The 27,831-nt window shown below is 43.6% G+C and overlaps 1 protein-coding gene across 4 annotated transcripts in view; it reads left to right on the top strand.

Moving 5' to 3' along the window:
- The first annotated feature begins 10,127 nt into the window (after positions 1-10,127).
- itprid1 (ITPR interacting domain containing 1) overlaps positions 10,128-27,831 on the top strand; it is a 40,968-nt gene continuing 23,264 nt past the window's right edge. For 2 of the 4 annotated variants that reach the window (XM_050056067.1, XM_050056070.1), the window contains exons 1-6: positions 10,128-10,341; positions 11,050-11,170; positions 13,053-13,104; positions 16,083-16,120; positions 17,893-17,946; positions 22,917-22,965. In XM_050056067.1, the coding sequence (XP_049912024.1) occupies positions 11,059-11,170; positions 13,053-13,104; positions 16,083-16,120; positions 17,893-17,946; positions 22,917-22,965 (305 nt within the window). In that variant the 5' untranslated portion in view covers positions 10,128-10,341; positions 11,050-11,058. Of the gene's footprint in view, positions 10,342-11,049; positions 11,171-13,052; positions 13,105-16,082; positions 16,121-17,892; positions 17,947-20,126; positions 20,219-22,916; positions 22,966-26,148; positions 27,362-27,831 lie in introns of those variants that run through there. The other 2 variants (XM_050056069.1, XM_050056068.1) reach the window with 2 other exon arrangements.

Genomic DNA, 27,831 nt, shown 5'->3' with positions numbered 1-27,831 from the left:
CACACACACACACACACACACACACACACACACACACACACACACACACACACACACACACACACACACACACACACTCTTCATGCTTTGCTGTTCTTGTTTTTATGTCTTTGTATGAAACACGTCTGTGATGAGAGCTGTAAATGTTAAACGCATTCTGATGACATCACGTGCACTGAAACATATTCTGTCTCTGTCTTCAGGACGATGATGATTCTTTTGTCTCATTAAAAGTCTTGTTTTCTTGTTCATTTGTGTGAGCCAGTTCTTTGGCTCACGTTCACTTTGAAGAGCCGGTTCAAAGATCCAGTTCGTTTGTTTGTTTGTTTGTTTGTTTGTTTTTTCTCTGTGTGTGGGGGGCGGTGTTAGTGGGTTCAACGACGAATCACAAATATAAAAACAGAATAAAACAATTACAAACATGGCAAGATTAAAAAATACTAAAACATTAAAACCACTACAAACAACCAAAGGCCGTTGAATAATGTACATTTTAAGATTTGTTTTAAAAGTGTCAGTGGTGGAGGATTAATTGAGAGCAGAAGGCTACTCCAGTGCTTTGGAGCTGCTACCGCAAAGGCACCATCTCCCCTCACCCACTAGCCTCGATCACGTGACAGTTACGAGACCTTGTTCGGAGGATCGGAGAAGTCCGGAGCTGGAGTAGGGGCAGAGAAGTTCAGCAATATAGTTGGTGCCAGCTTAAAAAAACCCTGTATCTGATAGGTAGCCAGTGCAGGGACGCTAGCATTTTCTTTATCTGGGGCCGTATTCGCAAACAGTCAAAGGACACTCCTGATTTAGAATGTCTAAATTAGCCAGTCAACATTATCTATAGGTCTAAATTCATTCATTTATTCATTCATCCTCACTGTGACCTCATCACATGTCCACGTTTGGTCATGGACTTTCCACGTCCACATATGACGTCCAAGGTAACCTGGGTGTGTTGGTTGTCGGATTTCGACGACTTCGGAGTGAGACCGGGTAGATGATACACAATGGTTTGTTGAAAGGAAGAAATTTATCCCCTTCAGATCCCCCGTCTACTCCAATGGACATAATGTTTTTCTAGGATGTCTAGATCTATCATAACTACCATCTGACTCCACCCAAATTAATTAATTCATTTTCCAGGACACTGGGTGAGAGGCAGGGTTCACCCTGGACAGGTCACCAGACTATCACAGGGCTGACACATAGAGACAGACAACCATTCACACTCACATTCACACCTACGGACAATTTAGAGTCACCAGTTAACCTGCATGTCTGGACTGTGGGAGGAAGCATTTTAATGAGGAACCCAATTTTAATGATTCATTTTATTATTTTAAAAAAGTGTATGTACGGAGCACTTGGTGTCCACAGTTTTGTCTTTGTTGTTCTTTGTTCTGATTGGTTGGCCACTGGCACAGTCCTCCTGAGCCACAGATGATCCAAAAGGCCCATCTGGCAGCCTGCTCAGGGTGCTGATTAGTCATGACTCGGCCCCCTGCACCCTACCCACTCCCCTACTGACTCCCTTGGGTGTCATACCACCCACATACAAGCTGTGCATATGGCAGCCTCCTCTGAGGAGCCCCAGTCTCCAACAACGTGAGGCAGAGATAAAGTTCAGGGCCAAAATTCATCCAAAGACTTTTAGTCCTTTATAAAGTCAGAGGATCAGCTGGGAGAGTGTGACTGCTGCAGACAGAACTGTGCACAACAGACTTTTGACTTTTTTTGGTAAACATTTAAAGTTTTAATGGAGTTTCTATGTGAATGTATGAATTAAGAAATAGGCTCTGAAAAAGTTTGTAAAAAAAACTAGAATTTGATTATAAAAGCTGAGCTGATATCTATGTTTCATTTTAATTGATGAGATGAGATGTGACGAAAATGTTGGTGGTGGACTGTCGGACACTGACAGCTTGTAATGATCTTCAGATGCCTGATGAGCGACAGGCTGGTAAACTCCAGTAAATAGTCTGCACCAGGATGTTTGGGTTGGTGCGAGTTGTGAGCTGTAATTCAGCAGTAAATAATCAGCCGTGTGTGTCTGACTGTGGATGGTGGAGCTGCTGAATGGATTTGTGGAGTTTGTTAGTTGCAGCGGTGGCTGTTAGCAGCTAGCTCCGCTCGCAGACTTCACAGCTTCACCCCGCAGGACTCCACTCAGTCCGGACTGGAGAAGGTTTGTGGGTTGATGGTGTTTGACAGGCAGGTAGGAGGCTCAGTTATCTGTGAGTGTAGCTGTGCTGTAAGTAAACAGTCTGAACTCAGATCAGTTTTCTCTGACAGAGATGAAAGTTTAGTTTGAATCATCAACTCTGTGAGAGGACACCAGTTTAAACCTCCAGACTAACATGTTGCACATGAAGAAACAAGTTAAGTCACATGGATAAGTCAGAGTTTACAATGAACCTGGGGACAAATCCTAGTTGGCTCACATTAGTTGTTTGTCACGTCAAAGTTTTGACACCACTGTCATAAATCAGTTCAGAAAGGACTGAGTGCTGAGCAGCAGGCAGGTTTAAGCAAGCTTTAATGCAGCTAATAAAAAACATCCAGAGCAGGCAGGTAACTGAGAGTCCAAATGAAAGCAGAACCAAAACTAAACTGAAAACCATTCGGGATAAAATATGATAATTTCAGGTTTTAAAAAAAATCAAACTCAAGACACCGGGCAGGAAACAGAGCACAGAATGACACCATGAACACAGGGATGAACACAGACGAACTAACGAGGAACAAAGGGAAACACACAGGCATACATACACAGAAAACTAATCAGGAGAATGAGACACAGCTGGAGGAGGAGGACATGGGGATTGGCTGACAACAAGGGAGACAAGACTAATACGAAATTTGGTATTATTAAATTTCTGAGGTTAAGGTTTTAAAGGTTGAGCAAAAAACACATAAAAGTCACATGATTTTAGCAAAATGATATTTAATGTCATGTATGTGTTTGTTTCACCTGATCTAGTTTTACTGTACAGTACTGGACAGCGCTTGGCCAGTGACCTGTGGCAGCAGAAACCAACGAAAAAAAGGCGTCCTTCAACATTGGCATGATACGCAGCTGGTTGCCGTTACAGTTTAACAGTGCCTGGTGGCATCAGGGGGAACACAGCGGCACAAGGACTAAAGTTAAGGCAGAGAAAGACCAAGTGGGGCGGGAGGGGTGTTGAATGACTTTCATCCAAGAGGGCGGTGTTCACATCTTGATTCTAAATAATAAGATTGTGAAGCCAAACCTTGTTTTTATTCCTGAACCCAACCACGTGTGTTTGTTGAAGGAAAAAAAAAGGCCTGAGACCATCTATCCTCTGACACACAGGAAGCCAGTGAAGGACTCGAGGACCGGTGTGATGTCACTCTGGACAGTAATATTTATGCTGGTAGAAAACGAGTTCTGCCGTCGGGTCAGTGCTGGTCGGTCAGCGGCGTTTGCCACTGGTTCAGGCGCGGTATGTTGTTATCAAAGTTACTGCAATGGTGTCTCCACAGGTCTTAGTAAATAAATCAAGCAGACAGCTGCAGCTGGTGCAGGATGCTGCTGTCAGAGGTCACTGAATGTTACAGGCCTGCAGCGTCTGGACTCAGCTCAGATATGGATTGTTTTATAAGTTCAAGTTTGTGATTGTGTAATGCAGGCAGTGACCACTGGGTGGTGCAACAAGTCCAGTTACCTCTGTTTCCTTCAGCAGCCTGGAACAGTGCACATTCTCAGAGGTTTTTATTTGAGCACATGAGGAGATATTGACCTGGTTATCAGCTGTGTGGTGATGTGAGTTTGTTTCTTTTTTCTAGACAAAATAAAACATTTTGTTTTCTTATTTATTATTTTTGCTTCTATGGCTTTCTTTTTAAAATTTAACTTTTATACAACAGTTTAACATTTTAAAAGACTGTAAAACTTTTAAAGTGCTTTTATAAACAATAAAACAACAACATACAAACACTGACAGAAAGAAAACAAGATTTTTTTTTCTCTTTTTGGGATTTTTTGGGGGATCTTATAGGTTTCTTTAACATTTAACCTCGAAACAGTTTAACATTTTAAAAGACAGTAAAACATTCAAAGTGCTGTTATAAACAACAACAACAACAAAATCGATTAAAAAACAAAACAAGAAAACAAATTGTCTTGTAAAACTAAAACTCAAAAAATAAAGGCAGCTAATTGTCAAACTCAAGAATGGGCTCATCTCTGAGGTCCATGATGGCATCAACGGTCTGAAACCACTCAGGACGGGAGGGGCCGGGCACCTCCACTGGAATATTGGAGGGGCCCGGGTGAGCCTGTGGCCCCTGGGGTGGGGGTGGGGTCGCCACACCTGGGGTGGGTGGCACCCCGTGAAGAGGCAGGGGCCAAATGCGAACAGGAGTCATCCCACTGTAAATAGGGACTGCCACCTCACCTCTGGACAGCAGCTGCGCCGGCGGAGCGGGGTGCCAGCTCACTGTGGCCTGTGGTTGTGGCGGGGGGGCCGCCCCAGGGAGTTGGGGTGCTGCTGCCATGTGAGGCAGGGGCCACACCCGAACAGGAGTCATCCCACCATAGGTTGGGACTGCCACCTCGTCTCTGGGCGGCAGCTGCGGGGCAGGGGGCCAGCTCACTGTGGCTTGGGGTTGTTTTTTGGGGGTCGCCCCGAGAGGTTGGGGCGCTGCTGCCCTGTTGGATGGGGTCCATGCCTGGGGGATGGGGGGCCAGCTCCCCGTAGCCTGGGCTGATGGTATCGGGGTCACCTTGAGGGGATGGTGTGTCTCCCCCTCATGTGGCAGGGGCCACACAACACTGGGGGGCGTCTGTGTGGTGCTGGAGACTGCCCCCCAGCAAGGAGTCTGGGTCCCCCTCATTACAAAAGACCAGGGCGGCGTCTGGGTGCCCTGGTCTCGGTGTGTCATGTCTCTGGCTGTGCTCCGGCAGTGTCTTTAGCGTCTCTGCTGCTTCGTCTTTTTCCGTCAGGTATCTGCTTGATTTCACTGCTTCGTGTTCTCGATCAGCCGAAATACAAACTGTGTGAAGCTGCTGCACGAACACGCAGCACTTCCTCATGTGCTGCTTCACAATAAAAGCTTTTACTGAACAAAACAACAGACGACTTTTATTTTGAAGAATCTAAAGGAAACGCAGTGTGCTTATCGCTGCATTTGTTAGCACACAGGTAAGTTTAGTGACGCTGCAGGGAGGAAGAGTGAAGCACAAACAGCCACTGTGAGATGATGATGATGATGACGATGATGAAGAGCTGCAGACAACACGCTCTTACTGCACCTCTGCAAACAGCTCACCTCCAGCAGGTAAACTGCCCTCACCTGCCCTGATGTAGAAAAACACTCTCAGCCGCTGCTTTTAACCCTTTGAAACCTGGAGCCACGTCACTTCTCCCGTGCTGCCTTCACAGACCTGTCACGTGTCTGTTCAAACCTGTGAGTGCTGAGCTCATTGGTTTGTTTTATTTTGAAAACATAGGAAAAAGGCAACGAGCAACTTGTTAAGAAATGAGTAGATCTGGAAAAGTGTTTTAAATTATCGAGGAAAAATGTTCAGAAAACTAATTATATTCACAATGATCCTAATCACAGAATTGTTATATATTTTTATTCTATTGTTTATTTCTTACCTTTTTTTTATTTTCTTGTACTTTTACTTTTGTACTTCAATCATTTCTTGTTAATTTTGGGGTAATTTCTTTTTAAGCTGCTCGTTGTTTTCTTACAATACTTTTAAAATTAATTAATTTGCTCAGGTTTCACTGACTGCACGAGAGCACAACACACTGACACCAGAACACACACAGCACTACGGAGGAAGATTAGGGTCAAGTTTAAAAAAAAAAACATCTTTGAGTTCGAGAATAAAGTCGTAAATCTGCTTTTTTTTTTTTTTTTGTGGATTTACAACTTTATTCTTGAATTTAACATCTTTTTTCTTTGACATGGCCCTATGCCTCCTTCACACACTGCAGCTGAGAGCACACACCACACATACATTTGATTTAACATCTAAAAAAACAAACAAAAAACAAAACAAATGGCAGAGCAGGGGTTGTCTGGGCGGCCCCTGGACATGAGTCAGTCCATCTCACCTTACTGGCAGATATAAAGTGCTGCAATGATACAGTAATAAAGTTCCAGTGTCCTTGAACGAGGACTTTTGAATTAACGTGTCTAAAGGTGCGGGCACACCAAACCGACATCAAAGAACTAGCGGTGACGAAAGCCAACTGTTGCGTCGTCTACGTCGCCTCACGTCGCCCTGTGTCTGTTGCATTTGAACACACTACACGGACTACATCCGATGGCCAAGTACGTTCTGCGCCTGCGTGAGAGAGAGCGGAGTGAGAGAGTGGTACATCCTGTCAGCCGAGGGGTTGCCTCTGTGCCGGAGCTAGCTGGGAGCGGCTAGCGGAGGGTTAGCCGCAGCATGACCGGAGGAAAGCACAGCCAGCTAGCTCCGGTTTGTTATTCAGGTTAAAGTGGGAAGAAGCAGCGGGTCTGTGGGGCAGCTGAGTGAAGTGGAGCCTGAGGAGGAAACACCGGTTAGCCCCGGTTTCACTACAGGCAGATTCACTCACTACAGGGGCGAGGAAATAAAACCTGAACAGCCAATCAGAGTGATCTCTCTCACCGACAAGCTCCGCCGCCGATTCAACATGCTCAAACGGCTGAAAAGCCGCCGATGCCGAAGTGCCGACCGTGCAGGACACACCGCAAAAACTAGGGCGACAGACGCTGACCGACGGACCGACTTTGGTCGACAGCCGACCGTCGGCTTGGTGTGTCAGGGCCTTGAGCTAGCTTAGTATTGCTAACATAGGTCACATTTGTCTGCAATATTAAAACCACAAATGTTATTAAGCGCAACTGAACAAGTTTTCAACCATAACATTTGATCAGGTTTTTGTACCTTGTACATTTTTGTGTCGGGAGCAGCTGCAGACTGAGCAACGAGGACAACAGGTCCAAGTTCAGCAGAATCAAGTACGAGGTGCAGCAAACCCAAAATGTCGTGCCCTCACGTGAGGACGCAGGGTCTCAGGAGGAGACAACAGGGTGACAACACTGAAGTCCTCCTCTGGGATTAACAAAATCAGGTTCAGGTTACTGTATTGATACCCAAGGGTAAACTAGTTTTGCAGTCGAGAGTCAAAACATCCATCACAGTCAATCAAAACAAAAACATAGAATACAAGAAAGAAATTTAAAATGACAGAAAGTGCTGCAATGCATGAAATCAAAGCAAATAATTAAAAACGCCAAGAACAAAATTCCCTACAAGACGTAGGTTACAGGAATAAAAACAGTTCAATAGAATAAGAATAAAACAATGAGATAAAAATCAATCAATACATGAAAAATAAGTACATGCTCCAAAGTGACTGACTTGTGCAGTTGTGTGCAAAGTCTGTCTTCTTTTTGTTTAACATGGAAACATTTTGAATGTTGCAGCTGCTGCTCTGAGGGTACAGGCAGAGAGAGGAGTGTTGGGTCACAGAGGAGAGGCCCAGGTGAAGATGATGATGATGATGATGATGATGATGATGATAATGACCAGCCAATGAGCAGAGGCTGGACACTGACGGAGTCTTCTGTGAGCAGCAGAGAGCTCTAAGGAGGAAAGTCTCGTGTAAGCGGCGGCAGCGAGGGGCGGCGTGCACAAAGGGCAGGGACTTATGAGCTCATGAGCCGTGCAGACTGGGACTTCCTCATTCATGGGAAATGATTCAATCCTGAATCCCTATCACGCTCACACTCTGTGTGACTCTCCTGACAGCTGCCAGTGTGCCTCCAATACACAGCCACTCATTCCCACCGTCCAGCCTCAGCCTGCTGCAGGAGAGCAGGGCTTATGGTCTCTAGCACCACCCAGTGGTCACTGTCGAGATTACACAGCCAGAGCCGTACAGAGAACATTGTCATGGAAAGATTTTGATGCTTGATGCATGATACTGGACACTGTGACCAGACATACAGGCAGTCATATTGTTTAACATTGTTTATTTGCCACTGTTGTGTTTAATGTCTGATATTGAAACACGTCAAGGTTATACATGTGCATATATATGTATATTGTGGCTTGCTGTTCAGGAAATTATTATATATATAATATGAAGTTTGAATATATTGAACAAAAGTCAGAATATATGGAATGAAATCTGACGTCATTGAGGCACTAGCGCCATCTTGTGTTTCCTCTGTATGCTTGTATTGGATGCTGCAGCAAGAACACAGTGAATATGAGTGAGTCTGCGAGAGACGAAGTGGCGGCAGTGAAGACGTAGTAATTTCCATATTATCTAATACACATGGTAATGTTTTGTTTTTTAAGATTATTTTTATTGGGTTTTTGCCTTTATTGACAGGACAGAGAGTGAAATGGGGAGACAGAGAGAGAGTGGGGACTGACATGCAGCAAAGGGCCACGAGCCGGATTTGCTGCAGCGAGGCAATGCCTCTATACATGGGGTGCCGGCACTATCCACTACGCTACTGACGCACCACACACATTTTGCCACATTTTGCTTCAAACAGCGTCTAAAAAAAGTGGTGTGAATTTTTTAAAGTCACTTTTTACCCCATTTACAGCAATATTTGAAATATGCTAAATATAATGTCTAAGTCTAAATATTAAATGTTAAACCTAAATGTTAAATCTAAACCTAAATATTAAATGTTAAATCTAAATGTTAAATCTAAATCTAAATGTTGAATCTAAATGTTAAATCTTAACCTAAATATTAAATGTTATATCTAAATGTTAAACCTAAATGTTAAATCTAAACCTAAATATTAAATGTTAAATCTAAATATTAAATCTAAATCTAAATGTTGAATCTAAATGTTAAATCTTAACCTAAATATTAAATGTTAAACCTAAATGTTAAATCTAAATCTAAATATTAAATGTTAAACCTAAATGTTAACTCTAAATCTAAATGTTAAATCTAAATGTTAAATGTTAAACCTAAATGTGCTTGGTGAAACTTAATATAAGGCTAATATACAAATACTGCCTGTCAGCAGAAGTACCAAAATAAAAGCCTGGGTAGTCAGACTGTGTTTATAGCATCAAATAACGAATTAAAACCAAACTAATCGGAGAAAATGAACACTTGAACATACATCAGCGTGATTAGAACTACCTTAAATATTCAAGGTTCATTCCATATATTCAGACTTTTTATTCAAACTTCATATTATATATACATAATCATTTCCTGAACAACATGCCATAATCTCTCTCTCTCTCTCTCTCTGTCTCTCTCTATCTATATATATATGATACATAGATATATATAGTGCTCAAAAAATAAAGGGAACACTGAAATCACACTTCAGATCTTGATGAATGATTTATTCAAGTGTAAATTCTTTACTGATGTATCAAGAAGACCTTGATGACTCAGCATATTTGGACCTCGAGCCCCTCACCCAGTATGGAGACACTGCCCCCCAGTGGCCAGTGTTCGCTTCCTGTAAGATGTAAAGGCCAAACCCTGTTCTTTATTCCTAAACCCAACCACATCTGTGTGTTGTTGAAGGAAAAAAATGTCAGTTCATGGTGTTGTACCGACGTAGTGCTTTTATTCTGAAAGAGACTGTATCAAACTGTACATTTCCTGTGAAAACAGAAGTGTATTTTGAAAACAGACAATGCATGTAACAGGCTGAAGTTGACACGGCGTCCCAGAACGTCAACAACCAACACACCCAGGGTACCTTGGACGCCATGTGTGGACGTGGAAAGTCCATGACCAAACGTGGACATGTGACGAGGTCACAGTGAGGATGTGTTGTAAAAGACAGTGCTATGGAAATAAAGAATAGTACGAAATATTGACAAAAACAACATTGATTCCTTTAAATCTTCTATTTATAACATTTGAAATGAAGCACACAACAAGAAGCTATCAGATGACCTGTGAAAGGACTAACAGTAACTCATTCTCTCCTGCTTATAAAGGAATGTTTGAATATTACATTTAAAGGTACTGTTCCAGGAACATAAACTTTTCCTGACCTGATGTACCCTGGCAGGCACAAACTGATAAAAGAGGCGCAGGAAGCGATGAAGGCATTAACCAGTCAGCCAGCCAATGTTTCCTTGTAGGGCTGAGAAGTCTAACCAAGTCATTTGCATGTCCCTCCCGTGCTCTGGCATGTTTACTGAGCGGGTCAGGAGCTGAATGAGAACATGCTGCCTGCACCGCTCTGCCTGTCAGCTCCGGCTCGAGACGAATATCAGCTCACTGTGCTGCATCAGGCTCCTCACTACTGGCATCAGCTGCTGCTGCTGAGGACAATGTAAAACCAGGAATTATCTGGATCAGTCCGATTACACAGGTAAGCGCTGTATGCACAGGTGGTCTCTGCTTTTCTGGGGGGTTTTTATGTCTCAGTGCCGTGGACGGAGGCAGTATGTTTTCAGGTTGTCTGTCCCATCCTTGTGCACACGTTACCTCAAGAATGCCTCGAGGGAGTCTTTAAATTTGGCACAAACTTTCACTGGGACTATAAACTGATTAGATTTTGGTGGTCGTAGGTCAGAGGTGAAGTCTGAAAAAAAAAGTCCTAAAATAATATCTAGATATTTTTTCAATAACAGTATTCTTGACTAATTAGTAAAATAATCATTTATTTTTAATTTAAGAATGTAGACCTGCAACAAAATCAGTGATAGTTTCACAGTTTGCTTCAAATCTTCAGTAAAAACTAAAATGATGTTTCATTTCTTCAGTTTGTGAACAACAACAGTAACTCAGAGTCAGATTCAGATCCTGTCACAATATTAATAGTTCAACTAAATCAAATCTACCACTAATTACACATTTAAACAAATGTCCCCTGGGATCTATATATATATAAATCAACAGCTGATTTCCCTCTTTGAGCAAAATCCTGTCATGTTTTCACTGACATGGATGGAGACTGTCAGAGACGCTGGCCTGGCGTGCAGAGGCGTACGACCGTGAGGCAGTAAATCTAGTTTGTGCATCTGTTGCTTATCATTTTATAAGATGTTGATCCCGTCTGTGGTTCCCACCTCTCCAGGTTCCTTCCATGGCGTCTGAAGGAGCTCGGGCCAGGAGGACCAATCTGCTTGCATCCAGGGTCCACTGGAGCCCCACAGACATACCTGACTTCATCATGGCTCAGGACCAAAAGGCTCACGGTATGGAGACTATGAAGATGCACTCTGTCAGGACATGATACATACTGAAATTAAAAAAGGATACCAGAGATTTAGTTTAAGTTCATTTACTTTTAATCGCCTCTCAATAATGTAACATTAACATGAAAAAAGAGTTACACTAATCATTATTGTGGTTTTAAATTTTGCACATCATATCTCGACGTGGAAAGTCCATGACCAACCGTCAACATATGACGAGGTTGGAGTGAGAATGTGTTGAAGTAACAGACTGCAGCTACATAATTTTATATCCTATCTGTCCATGTAGAAAAGGTTTTGTCTTAAATATTTGTAAATAACCAAAATGGATTACCACACAACTGCAAGTCCCCCACTGCTCCGCTCTCCCATGGTGTTCCCCAAGGTTCAGGTCTCAGCCCCCTCCCTTTCATTCTGTACAATCTCTCCCCCTTGGTCAAATAATCTGCCGTTGTGGACTTCAGTTTTGCTGCTTCACTCACAACGTTCAGCTCCACGTGTCCACCAAAGCCATCACTCCTGCCGCTCACTCTGCCCTCGCCAGCTGCATCACTGAAATAAAATCCTGGCAGCTAAAATGCCCTCAAACTTCAGCGAGATTTATACTTGTGCGCAGACCCTACGCCATAACCTAAGCACATGGCTCTTAGTGATGGCCAAATGAAGCCTCATGAAGCATTTTCTTTATTTTCTGAGCCCACTAGATGGTGCTCATGGTTTAAGGAGAGAGGCTCAAAGAATAGAAATTCAGTGTGCTTTCAACCTTTTGTTGAACAAAAAGCGCCATCTAGTGGGCTCATAGAATAAAGAAAATGCTTCATGAGGCTTCATTTGGCCATCACTAAGTGAGCATTTCTACTTGTGTGGTGGTGTGTTTGTGTCACTCTGCAGTTACACCTTCGAAACACTAGTTGGCGGCAGAGGCTTCTATGAAGTGCTGTAAAGTTTAGTTGATTCAAAACACACATTAAACACACATTAAACACACGTTAAACACACATTAAACACACATTAAACTTGGCTTAATAGAGACCATTTCAAACACAAGTACACAAATCAGCTTCACTATAACTCGCAGCATTCACAGAAAAACACTTGTCTTTATCTGGACACACAAATACAACATGCTAACATTATTAGCACAAGCCTATGGCATTTTACATAGTAAACATTAGCATAGTGGCTAGCGATCTTCTCATATACAGCCCACAGCAACATTTAACAAAGGTAGCGTTACAAAATTTGGCTCCATTACAACTCACAAGGTTCACTGACAAAACAAAACAGGATACAATGTAAAGCTCAGCTCACCTCCCAGCTACATCAGCTGGGGAGTCAGCTGATAGATCACATGATTCCTTTCTGTGCAACCAATTGGCTAATCCCATTCAGGGCGCCCTATTTAAACTGCTCTGGCCTGCCTACTGTTGCTGCTTCCTCTGCGAGCTGCTTTACAACCTACCTCCACCCCAGCTCCTCCTTTTCATGCTGTGTTTGACTTATCAGTGTCATTTCTGTTTGTCATTGATGCTGCTCTGTTCTGTTCCCGGGGGTCTTTGCTGCTGCACTCCCTGCCTTAGTCTTTCTGTGTCGGCACATGGAAGGGCAGAGATGTGTGCACTCTCCACCTTAGACTCTCTGCGTAGGCCCTGGTGAAGGTAGAGAGGCCCAGATATAATACTGCAAATGAAAACAAAGTTTTCTTTGGCTGAACTGAGGTTATCTGTGCAGCACAAGGAGGAAGCCTGTCAGATGAGATGTTGCTGCTGTTCAGCGGTCAGCGCTCAGTGGAGGCTTCCTGCTTCTGTTACATCATGTGTTTGCTGTCAGTTGTTATTTGTCAACGGCCTCATTATAATTTGTTGCATCATGTCAACCACAGGAAACTCGAGCCAGGACAGCGTCAGGAAATGGCTCACCACCGCGGTCACAGAGTGAGTAGTGAGATGGCAATACAGGCTGCTGTATCACTGTTAACAGGCTGATTTCATCTGTTCAGCCGTTGAGGTTACAAAATGTGGCACTGACTTTGAATCCACACAACTTTCAATTCACCTATAAAGTGCATGTATCTGGACACAGCACCAGGTGATGCTTCACAGGAAGGTAGAGTTTCTCCGTGCTTCAGAGCTGTCGTCTGTTCCACCAGCCTCTGTTTTCCACCAAGTATTTTTGGCTGGCAGGTTTCAGTCACTGCCTTTTACCTTTTGTTTCTGAGAAGCTGATATGTAACACATTGGAGAAATGTGTTCTTTTGAGATTTAAAAATTCAGAAGCCCCCTTTCCTCTGTACAGAAAAAACCCGCTAACACTTGCTACTGTAACATCTGGCTTTTAATATAATGGGAAAGTTCACAATCGGCAGTCACACCCGGGTCAAATGACTCTGCAGTACTTACAGGTTTTTATTGGCTCAGGCTTCGATCGGCATTGATGGAAACCAAGATACCCGGCGCTCAGTCATTGACTTCCGGCATCAGACAGTGATGAAAAAAGCTGTCCTCACTGGATTAGTTTAAAGAGAAAAAACAGATAGAAAACATTATGAGTAAAAGTTGACTAAAACATTTTGAATTTTTGCTGAATAAAACCATAAAGGATAAAATGACTAAAATGTGACTAAAACTAATAAACATTTTCATCTGGAGATTAAGACAAAATCTAAAATAGCTGTAAATGAACACTGTTATTGCGTCGAGCACCACAGTACAAAATAATAGTGATGACAGTAAATAGTTGAATGGATTTACAAAATACTTTAGATAAGGCTTCTGGCTCTGTTTCTTCCTGTGATACTCCTCACAGTGAATTTATCTTCAAATTCAACACTTTGTTATGACCTGTATTTGAACGGCCGCGTATAAATATTTGTGCTGCACACTCCAGACCACATGCCATACATTTATATAGGATATTGCATCATAGGATTGTGACCAGGGGGGTAGACTGTCTATCAAGCCGGGGGGGGATTTTGGGGAAGACCCACACAGGCCAATGCAAAAAAATCCTCACGCAGGATTCAGCCTACAAACAAAGACAAAAGAAAAACGGTCAGGTGGGAGGAAGCACTGTGTCCGCTGCTGCTAATAAAACCTTTCACAAAAGTTAAACACATTAAAATGACCTCTCGGCAAAACTGCAGTAGCACTGTAAGAAAACAAGAGAAAAACTCAATTACCCAAAAACCCCTTGATTTAAATTAAAGGAGAGTTTCTGGAGTGTTAAAGGAGACGGTCATGAGGTTAAAAGGGTTAAATCAGCTCTCACTTAAGGCAGTAATTCACCTCTGTCAGACAGACTTCAAACCCAGGGAGTGTGCTGAGCTTCGAGGGAAAACCTGGCCTCCAAGACTGAAACAGCGATACATTTCACAGGCCACATGCAGGACACCAAACCATACAATCAAAGAAACGCTCCAGTATTACTCACCACAGGAATGAGCAGCAGTGTCTTTGCAGCGTGAATGAGCTACACCTGAGGCCTGTAGTATGAAGCAGGATGTGGAGTTAGCAAGGTAACTTCAGGGTTAACTCTGGGTTGTCAGTAGTGATGGCCAAGTGAAGCCTCATGAAGCATTTTCTTTATTTTATGAGCCCACTAGATGGCGCTTTTTGTTCAACAAAGGGTTGAAAGCACACTGAATTGCCATTCTTTGAGCCTCTCTCTTTAAACCATGAGCGCCATCTAGTGGGCTCAGAAAATAAGAAAAATGCTTCATGAGGCTTCATTTGGCCATCACTAGTTTTCAGTACTATGGAGCTGGTTCTCTTTTTCCCGGGATAACCGTGATCACCATGGTGACTGATGCTGAACAGCTGACCTGATCACAGCCCGTCAACAGCCTGACCTCTGACCAATCAGATCACTGAAGACAAAAATATCTATGGACAAAAGGAGTCGTAGGTAAAAAAGAGGAGCCTGTACAGTATGTTGTTAAAGGTCAGTAGAATCATTTCATTGTTGAGGGCTCTGTTTCTACTGGTTTTAGATCGTTAACACACTAAACACATGATTTTAACTGATGCAAAGTTTATTGTAGTCGCAGTGACGTGTTGATATTTGACACTCTGATTCATCACTGCAGCTCAGAATAACACGAGACACCTGTGTCGTGAGAACTAGGAAAAAATATTTTATTTTATTAGTAAATGAAATGCAACATTTCAGTCAGACAGACGTCATCAGTCATTAACTACTTTTCCAAACTTTACTGCAGCAGCAGAAACAGTCTGACGTTACCTTGAAGTGTTTTATGTGACTTACTCACCATCATCCAACTCAACAGCAAAAAACACTCTGTGCTAATGTCACATACAGCTCAGTGATACCTGCACGTAATTTAAGACTCTGCTGACGGAGACAGTTTTGACAGCATTTCCAATATTTATACAGTTCTGTTATAAGATTTCAGAGTACAGCTTACATCTCACGCCACTGACATTTTACTGTCTCAGGCAGTTTCGTTATCATTTCATATCACATGAAGCAGCCTCCTTCATTCATGGCTCTGATGATGTCGCTTGTAATTAACAGCCCTGCCTCTTTCACATCAACGTTCTTGTGGCTGGAGAGGAAAAGCCAGAGTTGACTGAACTGGTTGACAACCAGCTTTGTGGCACCAGTTATCAGATGGCTGATGTGATGAGTTAGTCAGACCAGATCACGAGAAGATATCTGGCTTCGTAGTGCAGGCCTCAGGAGCCCATTCAAAGCTAATCAGGCCCTCTAAAGGTGGACTGACCTTTAAGGTGGCCCAGACAACCCTAATACATGATATTTTCACAATATATTGCCCACATTGCATGTGTGTGTGTGTGTGTGTGTGTGTGTGTGTGTGTGTGTGTGTGTGTGTGTGTGTGTGCTTTCTTGTACTCTGTCCCTCCTTCTAATAAAACGTGACCTGTGTTTGCAGGGAAGATGCAAAGCATGAGCCACTGAGGGAAGCTGCAGGTACGACCAATGGAAATCCCTCTCTTTCTTATTTTCCTGTCGAGAGGTGTGTGTCGCCTCTCCACTGTGTCAGCTTTATATTGTCGTCTTGCTTGTGTGATTCAGTGGTGCACAATGGTGAGTACAGCGTTTATGTGCTTCTTACTGAGCTCTTTAGTGATGGGAGTGAAGTGAGGTGAACGGTTCCAGTGAAGTTGCGACTGGCTGCTGAATCTGTGGAGCGGAAAATGAACGTTAAGGCTGCATGTGTTTTGTCACAGAAGTCATCAGTGAGTGAGAGAAAAGGCAGACGCACAGTAGCTGACACGCAGTGTGCACAGTAGCTGTAGTGAAGTACACAGTTACATAACAGCCAGGTTAACATGTTTCTGCAGCTTCAGTGGAAGAAATGAATGTTTTTATGTCTGATGCTCTTCCCCAAATGAGGTTGGTTATTTCTTCACATCAGTTGCTTCAGTTGTTGTTGTTTGTGTTTGTCACGTTCACATTTCCTTCCCATAGAGCTGAATTTAAAATCTTCCGTCTGAATTAACGAGACTGAAAATGAATCTGGAGGTGTGACATCACTCTTTGGGGAATTTGTTGTTGAGCAGTGTATACGAGTATCTAACCTACACACCTCCCCCCACCCTGCCCTGAGGCCAGCCCATTCAAACAGCATGCAAATGGTGGTTGAGAAAACCATGGGAACGGCAAATTGCTCCTTGTGCCTCTGCCCCCCCGCCCCCCTCACCCTTGTCGCTCAGGCCGAGACGATCTCCGTCCACTGTGCTGCTGGGTGCTACCTCGGCAGTAATGTCGAGGTCGTAAAGGTTTAACCATGAAAAGACTTGAGCAGGGAGCGTGGGAGGCTGGCCACTCTGCCGCTCAACTATCAATCAAGTGAAAGAAAACCCTTCAGCACACTGGGTAGGCCCTGAATCGAACATTACAACATTGTAACCCTAGTTCTATTGGCACAGGCAGAGCCCTCTACTGGACTCTATGGGTAATACTCTCCTCCAATCATGAGCATGCATATGCCCACTGACGTTTGCATAAATGTAGCAGACCAATCAGGACGTGCCTACCTGAAAATGTACGTGCTAATAGAACTAGGGTTATCATGACCTTCATTCTATGTCAAACAGGCTCCGCCCTCTACTGGACGATTTGGGTACAGTGGGTGGAGCCAAAATGAATGAACACACTATTTCAACATAACATCGACAGACAGCAGTCTCCTGTCCTCTGTCAGATAATGTCCCGCTCTAGTTTGGAGTTGTGTCAAGCTGAGTGCGTCCAGTGTTGGTTGGTTTTTAGGCGGAGCTGGTTTTACGTTAGCCTCCATCTTTGTGTTGATGAACGTCCTGCCAGATGCCGCTGACTGAGACCTCTGCTGACCTCACCAGGGAACAAACATCAGCACCATCTAGTGGAGCGAAAAGCAACTGATTTTATTCTTCTGGCACCAAAAGTTGGATTAAAATGTGTATTTGCAAAAATTAATAATGTAAATAATAAAAAGTTGCTGTATCAATATTTTCCCCACCCCTAAGCTCAACTGTAACCACGTTGTGAGGCATCTCTACGAGTTCATGTAGTGACAGCACTGATGTGTTATATTACTTACAGCATAGTTTGTTGTTTCTGCCATATATCCATGTGTCAGTGCATGTAGCACAGGAGACGTATACAGTCTTGAGGAGGATTACTTGCTCATCTCTCCCGCTGCTGAACAACACAACAGTATTATCTGTCTCTCATGTAGCTGTGTCCTGTGTCCCCTGCAGAGCCTCAGAGGAGGGACCCCAGCGGTGACGATGACCTGGCCCTGGGCGTAGACGGTAAACAGCCTTCTCTCCTGGACTTGTAGGGTGCCATTCTCAGCAGGGAACCTTTACAGGCGCGCTCTGGCAAACTCTGCAGTTTAGGAAAGCAAGCCTGTGATATATCTTTAGTGTGTATCTTCCAACACCAGCAGAGACAGAATGAGTTGCCAGAATCTCTTGTGTATTTATACTGAGGAGGATGCAGAGCGGTGCGGGGGAGTTCAATTGTTGCGTTGCCTCAGCACACCCAGGTCCATACCTCTGAATGTATTTCAAGTTGTACAGAACTGGGTGTTGAGGTTTCAAGCAGCAAAGACGGCACACTACTGTGATATGAGAAGCAATATCCTTTATTATCCTCTGGTACGCCCCCGTGTGGGGAAGTAGGAGCACAACATAAAAGTGTGTAAGGCTGTTCCCTTCCTGGTCCCCAAACCAGTCAGCTCACAGCAGGAGTTACAGTTCAATGTTAAAGTATTTATTATTGTAAGAAAATTAACTTATAACAATAATGTGAAGCAAAAATAACTCAGGGTGGAGCGAGGCCAAAACAACTGTCTAAACCCGGAACATGCTAACTCCACCTATGTGAGAAACAAACAAAAAGATATTCAGTGAATGAGGCTCCGTGCGACGCATCAGAAAACATGAGGAAAGTAAACAAAATAAAATGGCAGCCCACGCCAACAGCTTCAAAACTAAGTTAAACATAATAAATGTAAACTAGTGCAACAAACAGTCTATTAAATGCTCACCATGTTTTACACACACTGACACTAACACTCACTATGGTGGCCCACAGGAGGCACAATCAGTCAGTACCGAAAAATGAATCCCCACATTTAACAAAAACACAATACAGGAGGTTTGGAGGTCGACGACAGGAACGCTGCTGCTGTCAGTGACTGTCAGCTGGCCTGTTGGGAGGCCGGGGGTTTATGGTGCGTTTGTTTTGTACTCGGAGGTCAGAAATTCCCAGTTCCACACACCCTGAGATCGGATTTCCAACTCGGAAACTCGGAGCAACCGCATCAACCCAGACTTACGAATTCAAGATGGCTGCCGGTCACGCACATAGTGAGTAAACACTCTGCTAAAGTACTGTTTATAGCAATTTTATCTTGTTTGTTTTACATCAGGTCAGCCTCATCTGCGGCGTTCATCAGTTGGAGTGCATGATGGTTTTGAAGCTGTCTGTGCTCTGAAAGTGCAAGGGCAACAAAGGCTTTCTTGCGGGTGTCCATGTTTTTTTCTGACTTGTCCACCGTCGTCAACTAGAATGCAAAAACTGTTGTCAACACGGAGGTGACGTCATTCCCACTTCCGACCTCCGAGTACAAAACGAACGCACCATTAAAACAGCGGACGGTAGTTGGGGAGCCAATCAGCGGTCGACACTCCCAGACCAAGCCCACACCGCCATCCAATCAGCACTCCACACCTGTAGATAATACACAAAGATCCTCTTGCGAAAAGGAGCGCTCACTCTCACAGTCAAGAGAAACTGAAACACGAGCACCGTCTCACTCCGAAGTCGTTCAGTGAGTTGCGGCACCAAAAACCAATGAAAGAAGGCTTCCTTTAACGTCTGCATGATACGTGGCCGTTTGCCATTATAGTTTAACGGCATCCAGCGGTGTCTGGGGGAAACACGGCAGGACAAGGACAACAGTTAAGATGGCGAAAGTCCAACAAGCACCGACTTTCACCCGACAGAGCGGCGTTCATGTCCCGTAAGATTCAAAAGCCAAACCCTGTTTATTTTTTTCCTAAACCCACCCACGTGTTTTTGTTGTTGATGAAAAAAAAAATCAATTTGCAGCCTTGCTCATCGTATGTGGACGTGGAGAGTCCATGATCAAGTTAAAAGGTCAGTTGGTGACGAGGTTGGAGTGAGTCCAAATACAGCCAGAGCTGTGACCTCCTCTAAAAATATGAAGCTGATAACAGATGATATCAATACTGTTTTACTCTCTTCATAATTGCAGTAACGCTTCATGTAAATTATTTTATTGCAAATAAGAAACAACCACATCAACTCACATGTTATGTCACAGAGCAGACAGGTACATGACCTGGGGACATTAAACGTATTTAAATCAATATGCAAAACAATTATTAACACTCACAGGCAATAAAAGTTGTCTATTAACCAAAGTGCAGTCTGCAGACAGCAGGCTGACCTGCACCGTCTGACTCTGGTACAAGAATGAATCCGGCGAGCCCTGAAGCTTTTTGGTATTCTGCACCATACAGGAAGTAGATCAGCATGTATGGAAAGTGTCAGGTATCTGGTTTGTTGTACTGGATGGCAGAGGAGGGGGACTCGAGTCACATGACTTGACTTGAGTCGCAAATTTGAGGACTTTAGACTTGCTTGACTGACACTGATGAAAGACTCGACTTTGACTTCAGACAGATGACTTGACTTTTTTATTTCATACTTTATTTAGTATTTGTAGTTTTTTAGATATTGAGAAGTTTTGTTTTTAAGATATGACGGCACACATGTGGCAGCGGGGGAGGACCCGTCAGCTGATATTCGTGCCTACACGGCTCTGTCCTCCTGCTCTCAGCTCTCCTCTGAGGAATGGCAGTATGAAGAGCAGCATCACCGTGAGCTTTAATTCAGTTCTATCTGTGTCATACGTGTCAGTTAAATTTTCAATAACTCATTCAGTGTTGAACGTGTTTTACAGCCAGCTGTAAGAGTCGACACATGCACTTTCATGTCAGCTTTCTGTGCTCAGCTGTGCTCTTATCTGCACAAGGCTTTACAGTATAACGACTTCCTGCCTGCTGTCCCAACATAAGGTCACTATATGTCAGCGTGTGTAGCCGTGCGTCATGAGATAGTGTCCTCAGTGACTGTGCTATTATCTCAGCTGCTCTCTGACAGCAGCAGGTGTGTTACCTGAGCAGAGACTGTCACCCTGACCAGAGGGCTCGGAGCAGCACAGGAAGTATTTCAACCCTCTACTCTAGTAAAAGTAACTAAAACCAGCCTGTAAAAAACTCTGTTACAAGTCAAAGTCCTGCTTTTAAAATGTTACTTCAAGTATGTAAGTGTCACCAGGAAAATGTACTTACAGTAAAAGTCCTGTAAAAATGTGCCCTGCGACTGTGTCTGATCTCATCACATGATTCTGACTCATTCATGTAAAAGTTGAGGTGAAGCTCATTTTAAACTAATGATTATTTTCATTATGCGTTAATCTGCTGATTATTTTCTCTATTAATAAATTATTAAATAATAAAAAGCAAAAGCAGGCAAAAAAAAAAAAATCGGCTTGCTCAACTCAGCAGGGATTTGCTTGATTTTCACCAGTGACTTGAGACTTGAAGGTTTATGACTTGATACCTGCTTATGACTTGCACGTGTGACTTAAAGTTTCTTTATGCTTCTGCGTACACTCGACGCAACGTGCACACAGCTGCTCCACAGTTGCTGTGTGCCTATCATAGTTCTGCCTCCTGTTGGTAGTGATGGCCAAATGAAGCCTCATGAAGCATTGTCTTTATTTTCTGAGCCCACTAGATGGCGCTCATGGTTTAAAGAGAGAGGCTCAAAGAATGGCAATTCAGTGTGCTTTCAACCTTTTGTTGAACAAAAAGCGCCATCTAGTGGGCTCAGAAAATAAAGACAGTGCTTCATGAGGCTTCATTTGGCCATCACTACCTGTTGGTCTATGTTTATCTTCCGGCTTTGCTCTAGTCACAGTGAAGATGGCGACCGAGAGAGAAAGACTGTTGCTGGAGCTTGAAATGATCGACACTGAAAAACAAACTAAGCTCTTCAACTTGATCCATCAATAATCAAAACAAACACAACTGATCACAATGGAGACTTCTGAAAATGGCGGTGTTGTGGTACTGCAGCAGGAAGTGAAACCTTGTGAAATGATGTAGTTTGAAGGACCAATCATAGCTCTTGCAGTCTGCGTTGTGTCTGTGTTGCCTTGATGCGTGGTTACAATTTTTTGGAGGTGCACGTCGCATCTCTGTGTCGGTCGCAGAGGAACGCAACGCCTCCGCAAAGCCCTCTGCGTCGGTCGTAGGCACACAGAAGCATAAACCTTGCTTCACTCCCACCTCTGATGATTTGACAGGATTGCTGAAGCTGGGATGGCCGGGTGTGTGAACACTAATGACGTAGGCATGGGTGTTTCCTGTCGCCTCTCTGTCAGCTCGACTGAGTGTTAAATTTATGCTCGTGTCTTTTTTGCATGTGTTGATGATGCTTTTGTGGCTGGCTCTGGACAGTGGTGGCGTGACCTGATGAGTTAAGTAAAAATGACATCATCTGAGCTGCTTTCAACCTCAAAGTGAAGGAGTAGTTCCCAGTTTCATCAAAGCCATTTGCACTGCCACATTAAAGTCAGCCTGTTAGAGGTCAGTTTACGCAGACGCTCTCACTATCTTCAGTTTGACAAGAGCCTCTCCGTGTGTCCTTCACTGCAACCCTAGCTTCTTATAGAAAAGCAAACTGTGCAGATCAGAGCTCAGATGACAGCAGACACCAGTCACTACCTGAGGAGTCTGTGCAGAAAAGCCTGTAGCTCCACTGGTTGTTGGAGGTTTTGACAAAACTACTGTGTGCGTTTTAAAAACATAAGATATGGCACTACAGAGGGAGAAAGACGACTTTGTTCTTGACACCATGCCAGCGTCAAATGGAGTCCCAGCCTGGGAGAGGGAGGCAGAGGTGACTGCCAAAACCCAAACACTCACTGGAGGAATAAAGAGGAGAGGGAGGGAGAGACAGAGACAGAGAGAAACACTTTCCTAATATAGCTCAAGCAGCCTTGACACCAGACCTGGACAGGATGTGCTGACTTTTAACCAGGAGAACATCAAGGAGACGTCTCCCCGTGTTCTGCCTTCCTCCTCTCCTGATGTTTAGCTCTCTGCTTGTGTCATGTATGACCCCACATGACCTGTTTGCCTCCTCGTCTAGAAGATAACATGACTTTTCTCTCCTGCAGCGTCTTTATATGGTAACCAGGGAGTGAGGACGGTCCAGGAGTTTCTGCGGTAAGACGCCTCTCTTCTTCTTCTTGTTTTCATCTCTTACAGATGTGCACACAGCCAGCAGTGTAGAGTGAGGGGGAGCTCTGTCACACAGCACAGTGCTGGAACTCACTGGCACACGGCTGGTAGATATTCACTGTGGATATTTTAATACCAGTAAAAGTGAAAATGATCTGACTTCAGTGGTGTGAAGCTTTTGTCAGTTTAAATCAGGGTGAAGCTGTTGATGATCTGGAACCAAATCTGTAAACATTTCATTTTGAGCTCGGTATTAATCAAAGTTTAAACTTATTTTCAGATGTAATCAGGCTGCAGCACAGTTGCAGCTGTATATTAATGTGTTTATGGTCAACGTTACATTCATTTGAATGTTTATTTTGCAAAGACAGCAGCGTCTCAGAGGCCTCGCACCAACCTACTGTATGACCTGAGTCCTGCACGGGTCCAGTTTTGAAAACCTGCACCCACACTTACCCTTAAGCTCAGCACCAGAACCAACCTGTTTGATCACGGGTGCAGCTTTGACTTAGACATGACGGGTAACAGGTTGGTTATTGGACGTGTCTTTGACTGGATGGTGAAAACATTCAATCACTGCCAGGTTAGGAAACATGTTAGCATGCTCCTTCCACCACCATCAAACCTCCAAAGGATCCGAACTCCATGTAGACTGCCACCTCATCCTCGGGCTGCAAAGTTTCATGGCTGGAGTCCTCCACGTCAGTGACCAATGTGACCACAGGGTCAAAGGTCACACTGGTGTCACTGACTTTCAAAATAAAAGGAACTGCAGCTTGATAATAGTGATTTAGATGTTAGAATATTACACATATACTGCACAGCTTTTTACTGCGTTTTATCCTGAAAAATTAAATATAGATTTTTGCTCTCCCTCGCTGCCCGCCCACATGGAGTTCATTTTTACTTATTACACAGCTTTTTGCAGGCTTATAAATAAAACTGAATTAAATTGAATCAACAAATCTGCATAATGCCTAATCTCAGATTAATGCTTCACCCTAAAACACAGAGCTGCAGGGTCAAACTTCAGTTCATGTTCTAACACAATGAACCATCCAAAGCCTCGTTTCCACCAAGCTGTTCAGTTCATTTCAGTGAACATTAGAACCAATACGTTCTCACTGCGACTTCGTCACGAGACACGACGTCCAAGGTACCCTGGGTGTGTTGGTTGTTGAGGTTCTGGGACGCCGTGTCAACTTCAGCCTGTTACATGCATTGTCTGTTTTCAAAATACACTTCTGTTTTGGGAAGAAAAAATGAACTTCAGGCACTAGTGCGTGGAGCAGGAACAGATGCATCTGAATTAAGTTAAAAAGCCTTTATTTCAAAACACAGCTGCTTACATTAAAACACCGACAGGTTTCAACCCGAAGGTCTTCGTCAGGGTGCAAAAGGGTGGACAGGAGTCAAGCAAACATTTTATAAGCTTGGAAGGGGGCGTCACCCAATCTTGATTAATAAGTGAGTGCAGGTGGGTGACAGCAGTGGATTACAATGAGAGGCCGTTTACACGTACACGGTGATTTTGATAAACGGAGACATCTTCCTTCGTTTGTGCCCTTCGTTTACACGCAAACGGAGATTTCTCCTCTGAAAACGAGTCTTTCTAAAAACTCCGGCCAGAGTGGAGATTTTGGAAAACTCCGGTTGCGCGTTTGCATGTAAACTGAGATAAACAGAGATAAACGGAGTTATAGGCAGCCGACGTCACAGTATGCGCCGGAACTTGCGCCTGTGTCAAAAGTGCGACCTATGTTGCTATGGTGACAATGGATACATGGAAGGCTTGAGCTTCTCGTTACACTGCCACCTACAGGTTTGGCATGCTCTTGTGTATATATACAAATGAAAATAGCCGGCAACGTGTAAACGGCCTCTGAGAGGACATTTTTGGAAGTGCCTCCACAAGTGGAGTCACTTCCAAAAATGAAAAATGAAAATGAAATGAAAAATTACTAACTAAATATAAAAAATATGCATGTACAAAAGGAAGGAAAGATTACGTATTGGCGTATTTATGTTCTGAAAGTCTATCTTTAAGGCGTCTTCGGTGCGTCCTACACCATTACCATTAGTCTTATATTTTCATTAGTTGAATTTAAGCAGTCATGAAAGGATCTTAATTCAGTCTCACAACCTGAAAAACGTAAATAAATATCATCAGTAAATCGAGAACAGAATTAGATCTTGTCAAGGAAAATATTCTTTTGGGGGTTGTAAATGAATTCTTCCTCCCAAAGACCAAAATACAAGCATGCATGTTCATGAGCAATACTGGCCGCATATTCGGTGTTGCACTAACGTAGTGCTTTTATTGTGAAAGAGACTGTATGCAAACTGTACATTTCCTGTGAAAACAGACAATGCATGTAACAGGCTGAAGTTGACACGGCGTCCCAGAACGTCAACAACCAACACACCCAGGGTACCTTGGACGCCATATGTGGACATGGAAAGTCCATGACCAAACGTGGACATGTAACGAGGTCACAGTGAGGATGATGATGGTTTATAAGCAGCTATCATGTGCATTGTCCCGTTGCTTATGAGCAAAATGAGTTTGACTGGCTGTGATCCATCTTTACATGCTATGTTGGTGACGTGTGCATCAAGTTTAGTGCTGTCTCTGCTAAGAGTTTACCGTTAATACTGAAAAATAATCGTCTGTTATTTATTGGTTATAAAGCTTTTGTACGTGATCTGAACAGGAACACAATAACACAAAGCTATTTTTCTGTCCAGGGATCAAACCTTTTACTGTTAGTAAGCAGTGTGATGTCGTGGGCGGGGCTTAGCTGGAGGCAAAACAGTTCTCCACAGACATTAGCTAGCGCTAGCTAACAAGTTGTGTTGTCTTGTTTTCGACGATGGAGGAAGATGATGTGAGTGGTGCGTTCAGAAACACTCATTGTGAGTGTGGGAGCGCACTCTGACACAAACTGGAGCGTTGATAAATTGGGAGCGCTGTCTGAATGTAGCGTTGGGTTATCCAGAGCAGCGCACTCTCAGAGTGGCAGAGCGCACTCTGGACACTCTGTCTGTGGAGACGGAGCAGCAGAGCGCCGAGCGGAGTGAATGTGTGATTAACTTAACCGTTGGTTCATTCATGTAGAAATATAACGCTCCGTTTCTTCCACCAACAGGGCTCTCATTTTAGTGTAGAGCGTCAGACTGAATTTACCAACGCACCATGTCAGGTCACTCACTCTCCGGGACCGCCAGTGTTACTTGAATAAGTAAACACTGACCAACGGGACCAGACTGGCCGACCCGTATGCTCTCACTCAGTGGATGGATGATGTCACAGGAAGCCAATCTTACAAAGGAGGACCACACTTGTTTGTTTTGCTATGGAAGCTAACGTTAGCTAATGTGCTAAAAAGTTAGCGTTCCAGAGAAATCCAATATTCCTCTTAATCCCTCCCCAGTTTCTGATGAGGTGGACATGATAACCCTTAATACACATAACCTTATTCATCCCTACAACAGGAAATACTTTTTCCCTAACCTGATATGAAGTGTGCGCTGCACATGTGAGCATTTTTGATGATGGCCTCCGTCCAGTCCTTTGGTCTTATCACATTTAACCATAGTTGTCTTTGTTTTTGTTGACGGGCAGTGGCGGCTGGTTTTGAGCCATGACTCCTTCTATTCTGGCTCCCAATAACACAACAAGACAAACACATTTTAACACTCCTATGGAGCCTACAGCCCTGTGGGGGAGAGGCAGCTGCACCTCCAGCTGATAACATGATGTCATCGTGATGTCATCGTGACGTCTGGTGTATTAAAGGGTTGATAGAATGAGTGAAATGAATGTGTGTGAGTGTGTTTGTGGGAGAGAGAAGGCTGAAACACAGTTTATGTATAAACACATTATTAAGATGTGACATATTAATTACATCACATTCAGTTGAAGCAGATAGTGAGCTGTATAAAAATATTACCACCATTATGCTGAAAGGACCTGATAACCTGATGCAAATAGGCAGAGTGATTAGAAGAAATTTAAATAGCTGCTGCTGTAATGTGTTATAGATATGAGCTTCATAAGGACATGGTGTTTTAGTTCATCTTTGTGATTACGTACGGCACCCTCTCAGTGTCTGGTTCAGGCTGTGACAGCAGCCTCTGGACCTGAACACATAGACGCATAACTACAAGTTATATTTACCAGGCAAATAAGCCTCACCTCCCCACATGCACAGCACGCAGCACAGTTTGCATAGAAAGCGAAAGGATCAGAGGAAAGTTATTACAATGCTTGACTGCTGTACAGAAAATATGAATCAGCAAAGAGCAGAGGGGTTGAGTATAAAAGATCCAGGACAGCAGGTTACACCGAGTTCTGATCAACAAAGACCTGCCGCACAATGTAAGTACACAGCTGTTGTTCAACACAAGGCTGCATTTCTGTTCTGTTCTGTATTTAAGATCTGTCTTAATTCAACAACCAACAGCGTGTTCATACATTTGATTCTTATGTTCCTGCACATGGAGAGAAACACACAGAAGACAGGACAGCTGGTTGTGAACAGTAGAGCGTCACAGGATGTGCCAAGGGTTTCGAAATAAGCAGGGGTGGACTGGGACAAGAAGTTGGCCCTGGCATGTCGGCCCAGATCAGCACACCATCATCCATCACACAAATATTTGTCATATGTAAACTATATGATCCGAAAGTGTAGGTGTCTTTCAACATGTTTAACAGGGGCTCTGAGGCTGTTTTTGGAGCATGACATGGTGAAGACGAGCTGCTGAAGTTCAAACGGAGCATCAGAATGATGAAGAAAGGTGATTGAAGTGACTTTGAACGTGGCATGGTTGTTGGTGCCAGACGGGCTG

This window comes from Epinephelus moara, chromosome 11, assembly GCF_006386435.1.
Source record: "Epinephelus moara isolate mb chromosome 11, YSFRI_EMoa_1.0, whole genome shotgun sequence".
NCBI lineage: Eukaryota > Metazoa > Chordata > Actinopteri > Perciformes > Serranidae > Epinephelus > Epinephelus moara.
Note: the sequence above shows the minus strand (reverse complement) of the source record. Positions and strands in the feature narration are given on the sequence as shown.